Source organism: Petaurus breviceps, unplaced genomic scaffold, assembly GCF_028583685.1.
Source record: "Petaurus breviceps papuanus isolate PSGF00001 unplaced genomic scaffold, PetGlider_PUasm1.0 38, whole genome shotgun sequence".
Lineage (NCBI taxonomy): Eukaryota > Metazoa > Chordata > Mammalia > Diprotodontia > Petauridae > Petaurus > Petaurus breviceps.
This window is the reverse complement of record NW_027186304.1, coordinates 30465300-30487007: the sequence shown is the minus strand read 5'-3', so window position 1 is coordinate 30487007 and position 21708 is coordinate 30465300. Positions and strand designations below refer to the sequence as shown.

At 38.8% G+C, this 21708-nt stretch overlaps 1 protein-coding gene across 8 annotated transcripts in view; it reads right to left on the bottom strand.

Annotated features, from left to right (window-relative positions):
- Positions 1-21708, bottom strand: part of DLGAP1 (DLG associated protein 1) — a 1177715-nt gene that overhangs the window by 96177 nt on the left and 1059830 nt on the right. For 7 of the 8 annotated variants that reach the window (XM_069099693.1, XM_069099694.1, XM_069099695.1 and 4 more), the window contains one exon: positions 12436-12809. In XM_069099693.1, coding sequence (XP_068955794.1) covers positions 12436-12809 — 374 coding nt within the window. The remainder of the gene's footprint in view (positions 1-12435; positions 12810-21708) is intronic. The other variant, XM_069099698.1, reaches the window with a different exon arrangement.

Genomic DNA, 21708 nt, shown 5'->3' with positions numbered 1-21708 from the left:
AGTAGAGTGCCAGGCCTGAAGCAGTAAGTGAGTTCAAATCTGGACTCAGACACTTACTAGCTATGTGACCCTGGGTAAGTCACTTAACCCTGTTTGCCTCAGTTCCTCATTTGTAAAATGAGCTGGAGAAAGAAATGGCAAACTACTCCATATCTTTGCCAAGAAAACCCCAAATGGGGTCAGGAAGAATCAGACACAACTGAACGACAGTGATTTCTAACCATTGTTCCTAATTCTGTCCTTTGGGGGAGCAAGAAGATTAAGTCTTCCAGGTTACAGGCCTTCAAATATTAAAAGACATAATTGGCTTCTTCTCTTTTCTAGGCTACAGAACTTCAGTTTCTTCAACCAGTCCTTTTAAAACATGTTTTTGAGTCCCTTCACTATCCTGGTCACTCCCTTTTCCAGATGGCCACTGTCCTTCCCATGCTGATCAGTGTCCAAGAGATGAAAGCACAATCAGAATAAAGGGCTAAGGAACCCAAAGAAGAATTCCCTATCAGAGTTTGGATAAACAACTGTCAAATGCTGCAGAAATGGAAAAAAAAGAGTCCCATCAGACTTGTCAGGTCAGTGGTCACTTTAACAGCAATGGGAATCTGAAGATCTTCCCTGCCTCTTGGCCTCTTGATAGGCTTAAGTGACTCTGAGAACCTTCCCTGATTTGAAAATATACTCTGTCCCCTAATAGGCTGACTGTGGTCACATGGAGTCTCTGGTGGGAGGCTTGTTTTTTCAGGAATGCCCACACCTTGTTACTTTGTAATTAGGCATTGGGTCAAGAGGATTGTGATGTTCTCTGATCCAGGAGAAGGCTATAAATACCCTGATGTGAAGTTTTATTTTGGGGCTCACTTTGGGAAGAGTTGTGTGATTTGGCCAGATGAGACTCTGGGCAGCCATTGAGCCCCCCGGCTTTGAAAACCCAGGCGTTTGTGCTTCCCTCTCTAGTAACTAGGTAGGGTCAGACAGCTGGAAGCCTGTCTGCTTATCTGTTTCTCTGTCTACTTGTAACTTCTGTTTGTATTCTGTGAAATTCGGGGTGCTGATTTTTCCCCCTGAACTAGGTAAATGACATATGTTTGATTAAAGTAAGATTGTTAACCCATTTTGAGTTGCTTTCCTTTAGAAAAGCAGATCTAAGAACCTGTTCTAGCAGCCATCCTGGGTATGCTAGGATGCTTGCTGCTATAGTCACCTTAGAGAGAGCAGCTTCAGTACAGTTGGGTAAGTGAGATTGGATTTGTCAGATATCAAGGAATGACTGGTGAAGAAGGGACACCTTTGAATGTATAGGATTCTTTCATGAAATTCCTCAGTGAAAGAAAGGGAAGGAAAACGGCAAAGCAGTGGTTTCAGAGGGTGGTAGGATCCAAATGGATTTTAAATTTCTTAAGGGTAGGCACTACAGGTTAGTATAGGATCACAGAGGAAAAGAGGGAGTATCTTTGAAATTATCCAGTTCAACCCTTTCATTTTACAGTTGAGAAAATTGGGATCTAGAGAGGTCCAAGTTGACATACTGAAGTGACAGAACTGAAATTTGAACCCATGTCCTCTGACCCCAAATCAAGCATATTTCTATTCACATACCCCCTTGATAATCATAAATCATAGATTATTAGAATTGAAAAGGACCTGATATTTTTCTTCTTTCACACCATGAATAATGTGGAAATATGATTAATATGATTGTACATGTTGTAATGGGAATGCAAATTTGGAAGATCTTCCCTGCCCCTAGGCTAAAATGCACCTGAAGCCTGGGGAGGGAGGCTTGTTTTTCAGTTGATACTTCTTGATTGGCCAGTGAGTCAATAAGGTTGTTACATTCTCTGAGCCAGGAGAAGGCTATATAAGCCCTGATGTGTAGCTTTGTTTTGGGACTCACTTTGAGAAGTGTTCTGTGATTTGATCTGTTCTGTGATTTGATCTGAATTCTGGGAAGCCGTTGTTGAGAGTCCCCCGGCTTTGAAAAACCCAGATGTGGAAACCCAGATGTTGACTGGGTATGGATGTAATGGTTGGACAGTTTGGAAAGCTGTCTACTTGATCTGTTAATGTCTTGATAATTCTGTCTGTATATTTTGAAGTTTGGGGTGCTGACCTTTTCCCCCTGAACAAGGTAAAAGATATATGTCTGACTGATTAAAGTAAGCTTGTTAACCCATTTTGAGTTGCTTTCCTTTAACAAAGCAGATCCAAGAACTTGTATGGGCAGCAAACCCTGAGGACGCGCTTGGGGTGCTTGCTGCTACACATGTATAACCCATATCCAACTGCTTGCTGTCTTGGGGAGAGGGTAGGGAGAAAAATTTGGAACTAAAAATCTTATAAAAGTGAATGTTGTGGGGTGGCCAGGTAGCACAGTGAGTAAGAGCACCAGCTCCAGTGTCGGGATGACCTGGGGATCAAATCTAGGCTCAGATACTTAGCACCCACCCAGAAATAACTGGCTGTGTAACCTTGAGCAAGTTACTTAACCCCAATTGCTTTAAAAAAAAAAGTGAATGTTGAAAATTATCTTTACATGTAATTAGAAAAAAAATACTATTAAGTGGTAAAAAAAAAAAAAAGCCTTAAAAAAAAGGACCTGATAGATTACCTGGTCCAACTTCATCATTTGTTTTTTTTTTGTTTTTGCTTTTTGGAGGGGAGCAGGTAGGGCGATTGGGGTTAAGTGACTTGCCCAAGGTCACATGGCTAGTTTTGTGTTGAGTGTCTGAGGTTGGATTTGAACTCAGGTCCTCCTTACTCCAGGACTGGTGCTCTATTCACTGCGCCACCTAGCCACCCCCATTTCATCAATTTTTTTTTTTTTTGCCTTTTGGAGGGCAATTGGGGTTAAGTAACTTGCCCAAGGTTACATGGCTGGTTTTTTTGTGTGGGAGTTAAGTATCTGAGGCCAGAACCAAACTCGGGTCCTCCCCACTCCAGGGCCGGAGTCTAGGTGCCACCTAGCTGCCCCTCCATTTCATCATTTTTAAGAAACCTCCTCACAGAGGTTCATTATCTGACATTTCCTATTTAGACCCTACAGGGTCTAAATAATACTTTTATAATAAATTTTTATTGACATCTTTGTTTTTAATTTAATTTTTAATTTTTTGTTTTATTTATTCCCTTTTCATTTTTGTTATTTTGCTTTTATTTTAATTTCTCCCTCTATACTTTATTCTCACCTCTTCTGGAGAGCCATCTTTTATAATAGATTTCTTAAAATATCTAAAAAACCTCAATTCAAATTTGTACTTTAATCTTTCAAACTCCAAATAAAATGCATTTTATGATAATAATAATTATTATAATGACAACAACTATCATTTGTACACTGCTTACTATATGCTAGGCACTGTCATTACTTTACAATTATTATCTCATTTTATTATTTATTTATCTCAATTTATTATCTCATATTCTCTCTTCTCACTTGATCCTCACAACAGCAATTTACATAAATTGGATTTATACAAACTGGTCAGTGTTGTAGACTTTCTGCCAACTCCTTTAGGATTTACTGATCACTCTCCTGGTTTTTCTTTGATGGGTAACTTGACATTTTGTTTCTTTTCAACATTTGTGAAGTTATTGATTCAGGAAGGTCAAAGTATTCACAGAACCTCATTGTTGCTCTTCTGTGGAGACCAACTCTTTGTGACCCCATTTGGGGCTTTCTTGGCAATGATACTGGAATGGTTTGCCATTTCCTTCTCCAGTTCATTTTACAGATGAGGAACTGAAGCAAACAGAGTTAAATGACTTGCCCAGGGTCACACAGCTAGTAAGTATCTGAGGTTGGATTTGAACTTACAAAGAGGAGTTCTTCCTGACTCCAGGTTGGGCACTCTATCCACTGTGCCATCAAGCCACTCTAGGGAACCTCATACCCTATCTTTTTTTTTTTTTTAATAAAGCAATAGGGGTTAAGTAACTTGCTCAAGGTTACATGGCCAGTTATTTCTGGGTGTGGTGCTGAGTATCTGAGCCCGGATTTGATCCAGGTCATCCCGACACTGGAGCCGGTGCTCTTACTCACTGAGCCACCTGGCTGCCCCTAAGCAATTGGGGTTAAGTAACTTGCTCAAGGTTACACAGCCAGGTGTTTCTGGGTGGGTGCTAAGTGTCTGAGCCCGGGATTCGATCTCCAGGTCTTCTCAACACTGGAGCCGGTGCTCTTACTCGCTGTGCTACCTGGCCGCCCCAATACCCTATCTTTTTAAACTTTGTTTTTATCTAGTTACTATGTTTTTTTTTGTTAAGATTTTTTTGTATTGTTTTTACAAATATTCAAGTTGGAGTTAAACTCAACAATAAATGTTGTTACTGTTCACTTCTTTGCTTAATACTTAATGGCAGGGGACACATAAGCGTAGAAGCTTCTCTGTAATTACTTGATCATTCTGAAAGTTCCCCAAAGATAGCGTTAACAGCTGAAGACACAGAAAAGAGAATACAGAAGGGGTTTCTTTTCAAAATAATTTGACAATGAGCCTATAATAAGATCATCTAGCTACTGTACAATTTCTTCACCCATATATTTGCCACCTTTTTCTTTCCTTTTTTGTCTTTTCTTATCAATTAAAAGGACTGATAAGGTTCTCCATTTTGAAATTGTAGTCCAGGTTGCTTTTCTAGGGCTTGAAAACTTTTGTTTTGGTTTTAAGTATTTTGTTTTGGTATTAATTCAAAAAATTGACAGGATAGTTAAATCAAGTATGTCCCTATCGTGTTAAAAATAGGGAAAGACTAGAGGGAGTGGGAGAAGAAATTCCATTGAACGTAGTCAATCCCATGTCTCCCTCTGGTTCAGCTACGAGTTTTCAGGCACAGATCCACTCTAAAAAGCAGGGACTTGAGAACCCTAGCTTCTAAGGAAACCATTAGAGCGGCCTGCCTCTTATGGGTTAGCATTATCCTTTTCGGGTCTTGTCATTATTATATCCTATCCAATGTGGCTGTGTTAAATGGGATTGATGAGTTATCATTTTAACTGAAATTTTATTTATTATTACCAGATGGTGACAATGAGTATTGGAGATCCAGAACTGATTAATCAGCTCATGACAACCTTCATGATTTCTGTATACTTGTGTATTATTATGATTGTTGTGGGGTTTTTTTTAAAGATTTTTTTCATGTGCTTATTTAAAATGTATTGTTGGAAATACATGGCAACAATCAAACTGACCATGTACATTCCTGAGCCTGATTGCAATATACAAAGGGCCTTTGTACTATTTATTGAATAAATGAATCCATCATTTAAAAAAACCAACAAAAATGTGGTTTCTTAAGACACTGAAGTTATTTTTGGGGAAATAAAGGCTAGGAATATGGCAAAATACACTTGAGGGCTAAGAGAGGCAGCATGCTTTGTCAGAAAGGTGCTGGAGGAGTCTGGAAGATGTGGGTTCAAATCCCAACTTAGGTTCACACATATTATCTGGGTGAATCTGGGCAAATAATTTTATCCCTCTGGGCCTCAGTTTCTTCATCTGTAATATAGAGAGATAGACACAATGGCTTCCAAGGTCACTTCTTGTTCTAATTTATAACTGTATGACCTTCAGCCAAGAATTTTGAAGAAATTATCCTTTAGGAAGCAATAACAGAAGTGATACTTTTGCACTAACATTAAGACTATAATTTTAGAAACAAAAAATAGAAACCACTTCTATTACAAATAAAGACTTTAAGCAGGTATTTTAAAAAACCAGTTTCTGGGGTGGCTAGGTAGTGCAGTGAATAGAGCACTGGCCCTGGAGTCAGGAGGACCTGAGTTCAAATTCGGCCTCAGACACTTAACACTTACTAGCCATGTGACCTTGGGCAAGCCGCTTAATCCCAATTGCCCTGCCTTCCCCCTCCAAAAAAAAAAAAAATCCAACAGTTTCTTAGTGGCTACAAAGTTGAAGGAGGAAAAAAGATGGCTTAGAGCCGGGCGACTTGGGTTCAAACATAAACTCTACCATTTTATCAGCCAACTTACCTTGGCCGAATCATTTTTTCTCCATGGACTTTACTTTTCTGCAAAATTAGAGGGCTGGACTAGACAATATATAAGGCCACTTCTAGCTTTTGAAGTCTTTAATTCTAAGCTAACAGAATATCTTACCTGGATGGTCATGGACAATAGCATGGTACAATGAAAAGGGTGCCGGATTTGGAAGGAGAGGACCTAGATTTAAATCTTGGCTCTGCCATTTACTACCTATGGTCATGGGCAAGTTAATTAATCTCTCTGGGACCCAGGTTCCTTATCTGTAAAAAGAGGCAGCCTCCAAGGTCTCTTTCAGCTCTAAACTCATAATTCCATAATTTTGTTACCTAGAAATCACTAAACCTTTTGGTGCCCGGGCAACTCTCTAAGACCTTAAATTACAGATGAGTTACTGATCTGCTTAGAGAAGAGAATATTTCACACCAGTGAAAATTTGGTCCAGATTAAAAAAAAAATAGTGAAAGGTTTGACTAAAGTATAAGTTTTTAGAAATCCTGTCTGATACTATTACAATTAGAACCTGTTTCTATTGCTTGAAAACACAACATGGCCTAGCAATAAACCAATTGATAATAAATGAAAAAACAATTATGGCAGGAACTGCTAGTGCCTAGGTGACCGAGGAACTTGTGCTTCCAATGATACTGGCCTCTCTTAAAGTAGCAATAAGCCCCTTAAAAAATGTCTGTGGAATTCATTAAACTGATCAAAGAAAGGATTAATAATAAGTATAAATCCCTTTGATCCAGATATCTCTTTGATCCAGATACACCTTTGCTAGTAGACCTATTCTCCAAAGAGTTAAAAGAAAGAGGAAGAAGACCCAAATATACAAAAATATTTATAGTGGCTCTTTTCATAGTAGCCCCAAACCAGAAATTAATGGAGTGCCCACCTATTATAGAGATTGGGTGAACAACTTATGGTACATTAATACAATGGAGTACATATATATGGATACATGTGCCATAAGAAATGGATAATTTCAAGGGAAACTAGGGAGATATTTATGATGCAGAGTGAGGAGAAAACTAAGAATATAGTTTATGCCCTATGATAAGAAAAACAACTTTGAAAGACTTTAGAACTCTGATCAATGCAATGATCAGCCATGAGTCCAGAGGACTGAAGAGAAAATATGCCAGCTTCCTGAGGAACATACACTTTTGGTTACAACCATTGGGAAAATTTGTTTTGGTTGAACTATACCAATTTGTTATAAGGGTTTTATTTTTTCATTTTAAAAATCAGTATTGGGGTTGGAGAGACAATAAATGCTTATAGAAAAATAATAAATAGATAGGTACATAGATAAAGATATACAGAAAAATGTTAAAAGAACAGGTTCTTTGGTGGATAGAGTGCTGAACCTACAATCATCAAAACCTGAGTTCATATATGACCTCTGACACTTAGTAGTTGCATGATCCTGACAAATTTTTTTTGCTTTTTTTTTTTCTGAGGGGAAAGGCAGGGTAATTGGGGTTGACTTGCCCAAGGTCACACGGCTAGTTTGTGTTAAGTGTCTGAGGCCGGATTTGAACTTAGGTCCTCCTGACTCCAGGGCCTGTGCTCTATTTACTGTACCACCTAGCTGACCCCCTGACAAATTATTTTTAAAAAGGTGTTTCTGCCTCAGTTTCCTCATCTTTAAAATGAAGATAATAATAGTCCCTATCTCCCCAGGTTATTTTAAAGATAAAATGAGATAATGTTTGTAAAACATTTTGCAAACCTTAAAGCACTATATTCATGTGAATTAGGTATTATTATCATTACCAACAGTATTATTATGTACTAGAAATCACTACTTTCTACAGGAAATTACTTGTGTTTTTATGCTCAATAACATACGAACTTATTCTTAAGTATTCCACATCTATTTCCTTTAAAAAGAAATAATAATTCTTATTTGAAATGTTTAATGTTATTAGACACTTATTTGAAGTGTTTAATGCACTAGGCATTACTAAGAGGATTCTTTGTACAGATTCCCACTAAAATCCTATTCTAGTACCTGATTATGGAATGGAGGTGACTAGGGATTCTCAAAATTTATGCTAGCACAGCATAGATCCTATTAAGATGGAAAAGTCTGAAATATGAGCCTCATGATAGATTAGGTGTGTTTCTGAGGACCAGCCTGACTAAATTCGCTGAGGCTCTGAAGATTGGTCATTAAATTCTGAATTGATTTTGATCAGCAATTCATGAAACGGAGCCTCTGTCTGTCTAGGTAGAGAAAGGACCCTGTATGGTAAAACCCAATATTTATACCCTACTTGTACAATTATAGTCTAAGCAGCTCTAGGAAGACTCAGGACCTAAGGGAACTTCAAGATCCCAACCTTTATGTCATGGCAGTAAACTAATACTGATTAGCCTGTATTTAGACATTAGCCATAACACACCCACAGACACAGATGTATTTCTGCTGTTTAGGAGAGAACAGTAAACTATACTTAGAATGAGTATGACACATGTCCTTTCCTTCTGGGAATATTTTGATAACTTAGACACTCATGAATTTGATTCATAACAGCATTAAAAATATTATTAGGGACAATGGGAAACTGTCAGAGTATCACTTATAAGTAGATTACAGGAGTTTTAATAGCATATTCAAGAATCCTAAAATTTATAAAATAGAATGTCTTCTGTGGCAAAAAGTGAAAAATTCTCACTCACCAAATCATATGTGGATTTGAGAATAATCTTATCAGTCTAGGGTTAACATAAGTTCAATAAAGAACTGATTTCAGACACATTAACTTGTTATTCCAAGTGACTTGCCAGCAGAAGTTGGTGTTTGAGATAAAGATAAAAGAGAAACTGGGTATTAATTAAGGTGAGAAGGGATATAAAACCCACAGCATGATGGAAAGAATGCTGGATTTGGAGTCAAGACCTTGGTTCAAATCCTGCCTTGGCATTTTTACTACTTGTATGACCTTGGGCAAGTCATTTAACCCCTCTGGACTTTAGTTTCCTCATCTGTAAAATGAGATATTGGCCTAGATTTCTAGGCCCCTTCTTCTCCCCTTAAATTCTTGACCCTAATATCAATTCTAAATTTAAAAAACCATAATAGTCAACATTTATCCATACCACTTACTGTATATCAGGCACTGTGCTAAATGCTTTACAATGATTATTTCATTTACTTCTTATAACCTTGGAAGGTAGGTATTATTATCATCCTCATTTTACAGATGAGGAAACTGAGGCAAACAGAGGTTAAGTGACTTGCCCAGGGTCACACAGCTATTAAGTATCTGAGGGAAGATTTAAACTCAGGTATTCTTGACTCCAGGCCATCCACAGCACCAGGGAGCAAACTGGATCCAAATTTAGGATGAACTGATTGAGGATTTGAGGAATAGCTATGCAGGAAGTCTTTAGGCTAAAGATCAGGATCTCTGGATCAAAAATTGAGCCCGAAGATCCTCAAATCCAACTTACTCCTTTTAGCCAAGAATTTATTAAACTCCTACTGTACATGCCAGGCACGGTGCTAAGCACTTTCATATATGATCAGATAATTTGAATGACCTTCCCAAGTTCGGATCGGTAGTTAAGTGCTAGAGCCAGGACCTTTTAATCTGACTCTCCACCATATCACACTGCCAAGTGTCAAAATTCATTATGTGATCATTGAGTACTCAGCCTTCCTGGAGGCATGGTAGTAGACACAAGATGTAAAAAAACACTTGTTTCTACCTTCAAGGAATTTTACTCTAACTGGGGAGATGTCATAAAAACAATTAGTGAACAATGAACTACATATGGGCTTTTAAGGATTTGGATGGGGGGAGAATCCATTACATCTTCAATTCAATGTAATTTGTTTCCTTTGTAATCTTATGTATTTTATTTTATGCATCTAAAAATACTATTCTGTGATGGGGTCCAGCAGCTTCACCAGAGCTCCCTAGGGATCCATGACACAGAAAAAGTGAAGAACCCTTGTACTATGCAATAGGGACAGAATTTGTACAGAGTAAAGGTGCTAGAGAAATGGTTTCATGGAAGCAGGTCATAGGGTGGGTCTTGAAGGAAATATCAAGGGTAAAACAGTAAAGGAAGATGGGGGGAGAGAGCATGCCAGGTGGTGACAAGACCAAAGCAGATACAAGTCTGAATGTTCAGTCAGCTTTGCCATGTCCTTCTACAGATGAGGAAACTGAGGTAAACAAGGTTAAGTGACTTCCTTGCCCAGGGTCATATACCTAGTAAGTCTCAGAGGTCAAATTTGAACTCACAAAGAGGAGTCTTCCAGACTCCAGGCCCAGCACTCTATCCACTGGGAGAGGGGCCTTAAAAGTCTGTAGTGAAGAGAAGACATAAAGAGCAGTAGTTGATTGTGGAACTTTAGGCAAGATTGTTGGATTTTAATGGGCTGATGAAGTCTCTCTGGTACTGAACTTGAGGAAGTGTTAATATCCACGGGGAGAAGGTAAAAAGGAAAGGGCCATGATCTTTAGGAAGAAGTATTTGGAGAACTTCCTCTTCCTATCCCTATCCCTCAACCCCCAATTCTCTTGAGTAGTGGTAGCAGAAAGTGATTCACCAATGGAATAAAATTTTGTTTCCAAAAACACAGGTCAATAATTGGCTCCTGTGGCTTTTTTAGTCAAAACAAATGGAGTAAATACATGAATGTGTCTGCACTGGGGCTTGACTAATCTCATTAGCATGCAAACACTTGAGTACCATAAATGATGAATCAGGAATAGGATACATCCTTACACTCTTATGTTGTCCCCACTGCTCAAAGCACAGAACTTGTTCTGGAGTGGGGAAGGGGCTCACTTAGGTCTCTCTACTTTTCTCTATTCAGCAATTTCTTTTTTCCTCTCTTCCCTCTTCATATTTCCATGCTTATCTCTTCTTTTTTCCTCTATTCTTTCCAGTCTCACACCTTATGCCCTTAGTTTAGACTCTCTTTGTCTTTTTAAGGTGACAAGCAGCTAATCAAATAAATTCATAGCTTTAACATGCTAATTGTATAAGACATCCTCCAGGTCCCCTCAGTTAACAACAAGTAAAGTGTTTTAAGGCTTGCAAAGCACTTTACATGTTAACTCAGTTGATCCTCTCAAAACCCTAGTGTTGAAAAACAACTTATGGGAAAACAAAGTGATTCAAGACAGGTGAATTACAAAATTGAGCTTTAAAACAAAATGGAATCAGTTATGCTACGGTAACATTTTCACCATCTTACCTATGTTAAATTCACAATCTTGTTCCCACTATCTTATTGAGGTACTACAACTTACTCTCGATCTGTAATCCTGGAAGATCAGTGGTATTACCTCCATATCACAGCTAAGGAAACTCAGGTGGATACCAGACAGTGCCCAGATTCCTGGTCTTCATTCTTAGTCCACTATGATTCTCAGTGTAGCACCTAACTGCCTTTTTAAAAAATGTGGTGGGGTGGGGGAAGCTTTCTACAATTAAACAATTGTAACTGCAATGCATATGGTGATTTGGCCTCTGAGGTCTCTGAAGATGGGCTGGTGTGGCTAATGTGTGTTTGTGCATGAACCCTGACTGTTACCATTCCAAAATCACCTTCGAGAGGACACAGGTTACACCCAACCTGAAGTAGGAGAGATTGACTTCCTTTGTTCCTGAAGGAGAAGGGGAAGCTTCTAGGCTGAGGGAACTATGCTTAACTGACTTAAAACAAGTGGGAATCAGATGGATCTTATCTTTTGAGGAAAAGATAACACTTAATTGAACTATGAGGCCAGCTGAATTGACTAACAGTTTTATGCCATGCATGAATAATTAGGGACAATTCTGCTGAATTGGATGCAAGACTTTTCAGAGCTTGGGTTTGCTGTAAATAAATGATTGCTTTGAACTCTCTGGCTTTCTTTGCACTGGCTTTTCCTGACTCCATCCCTCCCACCTGTGTGTGAAGTGATTCACATACTTGCCCCATTGCAGCTGCTAAAGTGAGCGGCTGAACTTTTTAGTTAACCAACTGGCTCAACCCTGAGAGTCCAAGGAAATTGCTTCTTTGCTGAGTGTCAAACTACGAAAGGTTCACCAGGGTGAACAATTTGATGGTGTGACTCTGGCTATCTGGGCTCACATCTGTTTATTTGCTTTTCATTTTGAAGAATGCATTAAATTTAGGAAACAATTCAATTATTTATAGAAAGAAAAAGTCAAGTATTGAGAACTTGGTCAGGTGAGCATTTGTGCAACAAAATAAAAGTAGCAAAAAACATTGGGGGAAAATTAGAAGCAAAGCATCTTAACTCTGCATCTGAAAGCCCCAAATGCATAGAACAAGAAGAAAATGCTAGTGTATCAAATCAGTCAATGGGTCAGCATTTGAGCTGAGCATTGGCTAAACATTGGTTAGGGAGATGGGGATGGACAGAGATCCAAAGCAAAACAGAAATCAGATTTGTTACCTGTATTCCAATAGACAGACATCGGTTTTTCTTGAAGTGATCTTTCTTTCTTTCTTCTGCAGTGACTGTGGCTGTGGTGGTGGTGGTGGAGACTGTGGCAGCATTGTTCCCCATATGTTGACTGGCTGGTCCATGGATCTGGGCATTAGCAGCTTCGATGGCAGCAGTCAGAGCCTTCATACTATCCAAGCTTTCCGTGGAGTTGCTAAGTCCAGACTGACTGATAATATCTCCCCTTTGCCCCTGTCCATCCATGTAGGCATCCTGGGCAGACTCTGTGCTGCTCTGGGCTGTGATAGAAATGAAAGGTTTTGTGGTAGTTCTTGGTGGGACTGGAGGTGGTGTCTTCTTATATGTTGTAATGCAAGATGACACTGGAAGACAGTGAAAACAAGGACAGTATGATTTCTGTTTGGGTTTTGTTTTCTGAATTGGCAGCTAACCATTCATCAGGAGTTAAGGCACATGAAACAAACACACTAAGACATTGAACATTTTAAACTGATGAAATATAATGATAATCAGAGCGGAGGGGACAGAATAAGAAAATGCAGCTACTCTCCCAAGCAGACACTAACAAGAATCAACTAATAAAGCATGAGATTAGCCAGGGAATTAAACGACCTAACAGATCATTTTTAAGTGTCTCCAAATGTCCACCCTGTAACCTAAGGTACTACTAGCCTTAACCTCTCACCAGGAAGATACCAAGCTAACAGTAACTAAGGCAAAGTAGGCTGTAATCTAATTACATGGTAAATTTGTAATGACAGAAGTTTTTGTTGATTGACAAAGAATATTGAAAAAGGAAAGAGCAACACAGTCAAGAATTGAAACTAGTGTTTCTCCAGCACCATCCAAATAATATTTGATTTTAATGCCATCATTGATAGAATTATCTCTATAATGGAGAAATATATTAATAGTTTACATTTATATTTCAAGTGCTTCATAGCTATTATTTCATTTGAACCTCAAAATATAAGGAAGTAGGGGTTAGTGCTCATATTTTGATACCCTTTTATAGCTGTCTACAGTAGTTTACAGATCTAGGTTGTTTTATTTTTGTTGTTGTTAAATCTTTTTTAATTGTATCTGATTCTTCTTGATCTCATTTGGGGTTTTCTTGGCTAAGATACTGGAGTGGTTTGCTGTTTCCTTCGCCAGCTCACTTAATAGATTAGGAATTGAGGCAAACAAGATTAAGTGACTTGCCCAGGGTCACACAGCTAGTAAGGGTGTGAGACCAGATTTGAACTCAGGAAGATAAGTCTTCCTAACTCTAGGCCAAAACTCTCTCCACTGTGTCATCTAGTTGCCCACATAGATCTAGGTTGCAAAGTACAAATATGATGTCACTTTATTCTTACAACAACACAGAGATGGGGATCTAAAAGGGACCTTCAAGAATAGCTATCTGACATGCTCATTTTACAGAGAAGGAAACTGAGAGACCCAGAAAAGTTATGATTTGCCCAAAGTAATGAGCATCAAGAGCAGGATTTGAATCTAATCGTTTACTTCCTCTGTCTATAACTGAAAACTTTGGGTCCCCAAAGATTAAACAATAGGCTCAAAGTTGAATACCTAATAATGGGAAGAATCAGGACTTGAACCAAGCCTTCAGACTATAAATCCACTATGTCAGCATTATCTTGATGTTAACATGTATTTTTTGTAAGATCTGGTTTCTTTTTTCTGATCCTTTGTTCATCAAGTAAGGATTTGGTAATCCACAGTGTGCTTTTCTGTGTACAATGAACCACTGAGAAGATGGGTTACCAAGTGTATATAAGTGTGTGTGTGTGTGTGTCTGCATATATCAGGTATGGGCAGCTAAGTGGTACAGTTAATAGAGTGCTGGGCTCAGAGTCAGGAAGACTCATCTTCCTGAGTTCAAATCCAGTCTCACATACTTACTAGTTGTGTGACCCTGGACAAGTCACTTCGCCCTGTTTGCTTCCATTTCCATATCTTAAAATGAGCTGTAGAAAGAAATGGCAAACCACTCCAGCATCTTTGCCAAGAAAATCCCAAATGGGGCCAGATGTGACTGAAAAACAACTGAAATACACTAGGTATACTTCACGAACATACAAACTTATACAATATATACAAACACGCTAGAAAATATATCTGACATACACATATGATAAATCAATAAAGTAAAATTCTATCTTAAAAATCAATAATGAGAGTTTGGTTGTAGTGATTCAATTCCCCAAGAAGTTGACAACTCCTAGGAAATTTGTTAAAACCAAGTTTCTACACCCCTAAGTAGCTAAGGACCAGACCCCCAGACCCCCAGATCCATAGTGAACTTTCTTTTTTCCCTCAGGCTCATCAGATTCAGGCTGATTATGAAGCCAAGGGAAAACGATGAAAGTTAAAAAAATGGAACTCTCCATACAATCTTAACTACATTAAACAGTCATGAAATTTAATTCTACTTGTTTTGAGTTTATAGTAATATAAAAAACAATTCAGAAAAAATCAAAGCTCAAAAACAACAATTTGCTTCCCAAGTCCATATTCTTGTCAGCCAAGACTCAACTATTCCCATTTTGTAGTTCAATCCTTTTTCAGTTGTGTCTGACTCTTTGTGACCCCATTTGGGGTTTTCTTGGCAAAGATACTGGACTGGTTTTGCCATTTCCTTCTCTGGCTCATTTTACAAATGAGGAAACTGAGGCAAACAGGGTTAAGTGACTTGTCCTGGATCACACAGCTAGTAAGTGTCTTTGATCAGATTTGAACTCAGGAAGATGAGTTTTCCTGTCTCTAAGTCAGCACTCTATTCACTTTACCACCTAGCTTCCCCAGATCATATACTTTCTAATGACTTTTGTCTAAAGCTCCTTTAAAAATATGTCCCCATTAATGAAAGTAGCTTTCATTAATTTTCCACAGCATAGTCTCTGTCCAAGTTTCTTTGTTGTTGGCCTCAACACTGCCTAGGCTGACCTCTGAACTATATAGCTTTGAAATACATCATCCTAACTAAAGCAGCTACCATATATCAGTGAATGTGATCTGAGTTTCAATGTTTAAAATACTTCCTGAGGCTGTTCAAAGGAAACATCCTATAAACACTAACCTAAGTAAATGGTTCCTTTTTTGCTGGTCTGCTAGTCCATTGCCCTGTGATTCACAGTGGTTTCCCTGACTATAAAGTAGAATGATGCCTGGCTATTTACTATTTGAACACTACATAGGGATTCACACAAACAATGGTCCCTATGAGGGAAAAAAGATGTAGTTAACTTCAATTTATCTGAAGTGGATGCTATATCAGGTTCTACTGGGCAAACATCGTTCTCAAGTTTGTTGACAGACTCTAATGGGTTAACTTAATTACTTGATCTTTTGACATTTTTGTTCCTACCCTTTCCTTTGCTTAGTCTATAGGCAAGCCCTTTGAAAACTCAACAATGAAAAAAATTTTTTTTTGCTCCAAAATATGTTTGATTAAGTGTAGCTTTATTTAGATTGGTGCTTTGAGGAACCTCTCTCCTTCTTGAACTTACTCTGTATTACTTTGGGAATACTTAGTTTTTATTTATATAGGTACATACTGTGTTTGCTAGTATAGTTTAAGCTTCTAGAGGGCAGGAATTGTTTTGCTTTTCTCATTCACAAGGCTCAGATGCACAGTGTTTTGCAAATAGGTGTTTAATAGATGTTTATATAACTGTCCCATCTGGCCCCACCTAGCTTTGATCCTCAATTGTTGCCTTTATTCTAAGGCACTTCAATATATATAATTATGTACCTTAAAATATCCCAATTTCCTTCTCACCTCTTCATTCCCATGACCTAATTCCTCCACTGGACTTTGGATACACACACAGGGACGGTCATATATTTATCTTGCCTAGACTCACAAGTGTTCTATTTCCACTTTCAAGAACTCTGAATTTCCTTCATATCATCAGATAATCTTTAATCATTCCATCTTTAACTAAATCTTACAACTCCTAACCCTTTTCTCTGACCTTACTGTGACCTCCAGTCCCTCTGTCTCTCAGTACTTTCCCAAGCTACTCCCTTTACTCTGCCTACACTGTCTGAGCTTCCCAATTTTGATCACTTTATGAACCAGTTCAACTCTACTAGCTATGCCTTATTCTCAATCCCTTACCTTCTTGTTTTATCAGACCCAACTCTGGATTATTCCCATCATTTATTCATATGTTTCTCAAGAGGTTGAATGAGTTACAAAACTATACTGACAGTGTCCATTACAAATTTAAGTTACCTAATCTTAACTGGGCCCTCACACTACTTCGAGGCAAATCTATTTCAGTCTAGTAGAGTATATCTCACACAGAAACTATCCCAAACCTCCTCCCCTCTCCTCAAGCTTCTAATACCATTGCCTTTCCCACCCTCTCAGTTGCAGACCTCACCTGAAAATAATGACCTTTCAAGGAGAGCTTCTTTTCATCTCCTATCCCTCTGACATGACCCCTTCATTAACTCCTTTGGGAAAAAACAGCCTTTGTCTACCCTCTACTAGGTCAGCTCCTCTTTGTGAACCCTTGATCCCTTCCCTCCAGTCTTTTCTAGCATATGCCTAATTACTTACCTTCAGTCTCTCCCAGTCTACTGACTCCTTTCCTGTTATTTACAAACATTCTTAGTGAAGTCTCCACTAGCCTTAAACAAAGACTTTCATCTATCTTTTTATATCTCTCCTCCTTCCCTTCTCAGCTAAACTCTTTGAAAAAATTGTCTACAATCAGTGCCTCCATTTCTTCTTTAATTTGTTTCTAGTCTGGCTTCCAACTTCATCATCATTCAACTGAAACTTCTCTCTCCAAAGCTACCAGAGATCTTCTATTGGCAAGTTTAATGGCTGTTTCTGAGTCCTGAACTTTGACCTCTACGTCACTGACGCCTTTCACCGAGTTTTTTTCTCCTTGGATATTCTCTCCTCTATGAATTTTTCTGACATTGCTCTCTCTTGGTTCTCCTCTTATTTCTTCTGATTGTTCCTTCTCAGACTCCTTTGCTGGATCTCCACCCATAGGGGTGTTCCCTAAGGCTCTACCCTGGGCCCTCCTCCTTTTCCGTTATACTCTCTCACTTTTTTATTTTATTAGTCCTTTTGAGTTCAATTATCACCTCTAGGAAGAAGATTTCTAGGTACATTTTGCACATAAATGCGCACACGTATGTATATGTATATATGTGCATCTTGATATATGTATGTATCTATACAAACATATATAGATACTATATATCTGCATAGATAGATATCCATATATAGATATTGCTATATAGCAATATACATATGTATTGTTAATGTATTTTTGCTTAATGGGAAGATCTTTGCCATCCATTAATAGGCCCTATATGACCTGCTTAAAAAATAAATAAAGCCTGTGGTAGGAGGAGCTTGCTGAACAGGTGGAGCAGGAAGGGTGGAGCAGAGCCCAGAGGAAGTTGGTTAAAGTAGTTAGAGCTGAGGGATAGAGAGAGAGAGAGAGAGAGAGAGAGAGAGAGAGAGAGAGAGAGAGAGAGAGAGAGAGAGAGAGAGGAAACAGGCACTGACACGTAAGTGTTCATTTGTGGGAAGGCCCTAGCAGGGGGAAGGCTTGGGGATGACAGTACCCTCTTCATTGTTATTATGTAGAGATTTCGTTGCTAGGATAGATTTGGCTTTCTGGTGTTTGAATAAATATTTTGGTTCTATCTTCTATATGGAGAGTCTGTTATATTTTGCAATTCAGAACTATACCAGCATATTCATAGTCACTGTTGGTGCTATGAATATTGCCTTGGAGATATATTTGGGATGATGAACAGGATCACACGGTATCAGATCTCTATTTAGGAAGAAGGACTTTAGAGGAAGAAATGGATCTCCCAAGATGAGAGGATTTACCTTATGAGAATGGTGGCTACAGAAGGGAGAATCTAGAGATTTGGTAAGATGTTTGCAAGGAATACCAATAAAACCAGGGAAAGAACTGCCAGTGGTATGTAGCAGAGGCCAGCCTTGGTAACAAGTTATCCCCTTATGTGTAAAAGCAGAGACAAGCTGCTGGAAGAGAAAGCTCAGATGGAAATGGAGTTGGCTGGTTTACATGAGAATCTTTCTGTGCCACAGTGTTTGGGCTCTCCTTTAAAAGAGCAAGCTAGTCAGGTATTAGAAGAAAGGGCTGTTGTGGGTTTGGCTCAGAAAAAGAAGAAAAAATTTAACAAAAGGAATTTGCATGTAGTCATTGCACAGACTGGGCCTAGTTGGGCCTCAACAATTGCTAGGAGAATGTGTGGGAGGAAAATGAAACAAAATTAGATGAAGAGCTTTAACAAGTGCAGACGTTTGTTTACCCCATACCAAGAAGAAAGCAGAAGAACCAGGGAGACCACACAGTGTTTAGGGAGGTAATTGAGGCTTTTACTCAGTAGGAGGTCACTGATATATTAAATTGATTCACCCAAAGGATGGGAGAATAGTTAGTGTCTTGGATGGTGAGAATCAGTGATGAAGGGGTTGGAGGAGTATTGATAGATAACATAGATTGCTTGAAATTTATAGATATTAGAATCCTTTTGTACAGCAAACTTTTAGAGATCATCACATACAAGCAGGTAACAATGCAACTAATCTGTTAGCTTTAGCTTCGGATGGATGCAACAGGCAGTATCCTACTGACTCTATGTGGCTTAGTGGAGATAGACCCTGGTACTCACTTGGAGACTGTATGAGAAAATTATGAAGACTGCAATTATGATGGGAGACGCAAATGCATATTGTGAAACCCCTTGGCAGTTTCTTGTAGAAAAATCATAGTGAAGATGGCTTCTCCTGCTTATAAGCACATAATTCTGACTCTACTAATTGGGGAGATAGGGTACCCTCTTTCAGAGGTGCTTGATAAGATTTCACAGTTAAGTCACTAGGGGAATGGGGAAAAGATACATTTCCTCGAGAGAGAGAAGAGTAAATAGCCCATGGATTCAAAGTCAGAATGGATTGACAAAAAAAGAATTGTTCTATTAAAGCAGGGGTAGATTTTTGAAGAATAGATAGCATTTCAAATAATGAACTATATAAAATGTGCTGAGGAAAGGGGCTTAATATTAGACTGGGCAGGGAAGTAAGAACTGCCCCTACAGATCATCCTAAAACACTGCATTCAAGTTCATCACACCTGCAAGGAGAATAGGAAATTGGCCAGGCTCCAGGTCAGATTAAAGAAAGTATATCTCTAGCCAGAAGACAACCCCAAAACTGCAAATTAGAAAACAGTAAACAACAATGAGTAAGACTATGGTAGTGGGTTCATGGAGTCTAGAAGCACAGCTGACCCTATATCTACCTTGCTTCTGGTTATTGTCTCCTTGTTTCTTTTTGGCCATTTGTTTGTTAAACCTGTTTGCTAGATGTGTTTCCTGCATGTTTAGTATCCTCCACCTGCAGACACCTGATCATACCCTGTCCATGACTGTGATGTGTCACCCTGGACCTGGCATCAACCAACCAACCTGGTGTCTGGATGCCAGCTAAAGAATGGACCTTTCAAATGGGACCTCTTGAGGCAGGAACAGCTCCAGGTCCAATTCCAACAGGAAGTATCTCTGGGAGAAGACACCTTTGCCCCTTACCCCTAGATTTTGGGCCCTATTCGTTCTAGGGGGAAATGATGGAGTGCTTGGGCTCAAGCCCACCCTAAGAAGTTGCTTTATGTGCTTATTTTGTGTTATCCCTGTTGTATTGTTGTAAAGTTCTATTGATGCCAGTTAACCCTAAACTCCCACTAATCTATGTAATGGATATGAAAGAAATTGGGGCTGAATGTATTGTTAATATATTTTTGCTTAATAGGAAGATCTTTGCCATCCATTAATAGGCCCATGTGACCTGCTTGAGTCATGTAGAAGCCTAAGTTACATGAGTTTGAGTCACTTGGAACCCATGGTGGGAGGAGCTTGCCGAATGGGTAGAGTAGGAAGGGTGGAATAGGAAAAGAGAGTGAGGCAAAACTGAGGAGAGCTAGGAGAGAATTGAGGTGGAGCAGTTACTGTGAGTGAGAGAGGGAGGAATTTTGCTTCAGGGAGCTTGTTTGTGGGAAGGCCTAATGGAGGGAAGGCTTGGGGATGGTGGTGTTCCTTGCATTGGTGATGTGTTTAAACTTCTTTGTTACCATGGTGGAATTGACTTTATAATATCTGAATAAATATCTTGGTTTCATATTTGAAGAAGAGAGTTTGTTATATTTTGTGATTCAACCCTGGAAATACATCTGCATATTCATCTAGCTGTTATGGGTATCACATTGGCTGTATACCTCTGAAGTAATAATCTAGTGAAAACAGGACTATCTGGGGGGGAGGGAAGTTGGAAGCACCCACTTCTGAAAAGGGACGGGATCAAAGTAGAGAATAGAACAAGTGGGAGGTGGGATAGGAGGGAGGGAAATATGGTCAGTCTTTTATACTGTATCTACTATGTTATTGTTTTGCATTAGCCACACATGTACAACTTACACTGAACTGCTTATCTTCCCAGTAAGGGTGGGTGACAAGGAAGGAAGGGAATGAATCTGGAATTGAAAGTTTTAAAATCAAATATTCACATATATATATATATATATATATATATATACTATTATTAATACCATCTTACATGTAATTGGGAAATAAGATATACAGGCACTGAGGCATAGAGATCCACTGGAAAAGTCAAAAGGGGTATGGGAGAAAATATGGGATAGAGCAGATTGGAGGAGGGAGTCCCTGTGGGACTATTTTGGGGCGCTGGGTAGGGGAAAAATGGGGGGAAAATTTATAACTCAAAATCTGGCGAAAACGAATGATGTAAATCAGAAGTTAATAAAGCATTTAAAATAAAAAAAGAAAAGAAAAGAAAACAGGACTATCTTATAATCACAGAATTATCATGTATTGATTCCCAAAGTTATATTTAATCCAGAGGTCAAGCTATAGATATCCACTTTCAAATCTATCTTGCTACAGATGTAGCAGACCAAAAATACACCCCTGAGAAACCCCTTCCAGTAGTGAATGACAAGGTTATAAGTTGCTTAAGGAGCTCTGCCCACCATGTTGGAGTTACAATAAACCTTTGCCACCTTGACTTTAAAGAAAGCTTGAGTCCATAAATTCATTCCAGACAACCCTCTTGTTGACTTCAGTCCTTGAGGAGTCCCTGAACCCCATAAGCCATAACCGAGTCACTTAGCTGCCTCATCCTATATCCCCAATTGCCTAAGGGACATTTCAAACTAGAGGTACCATATT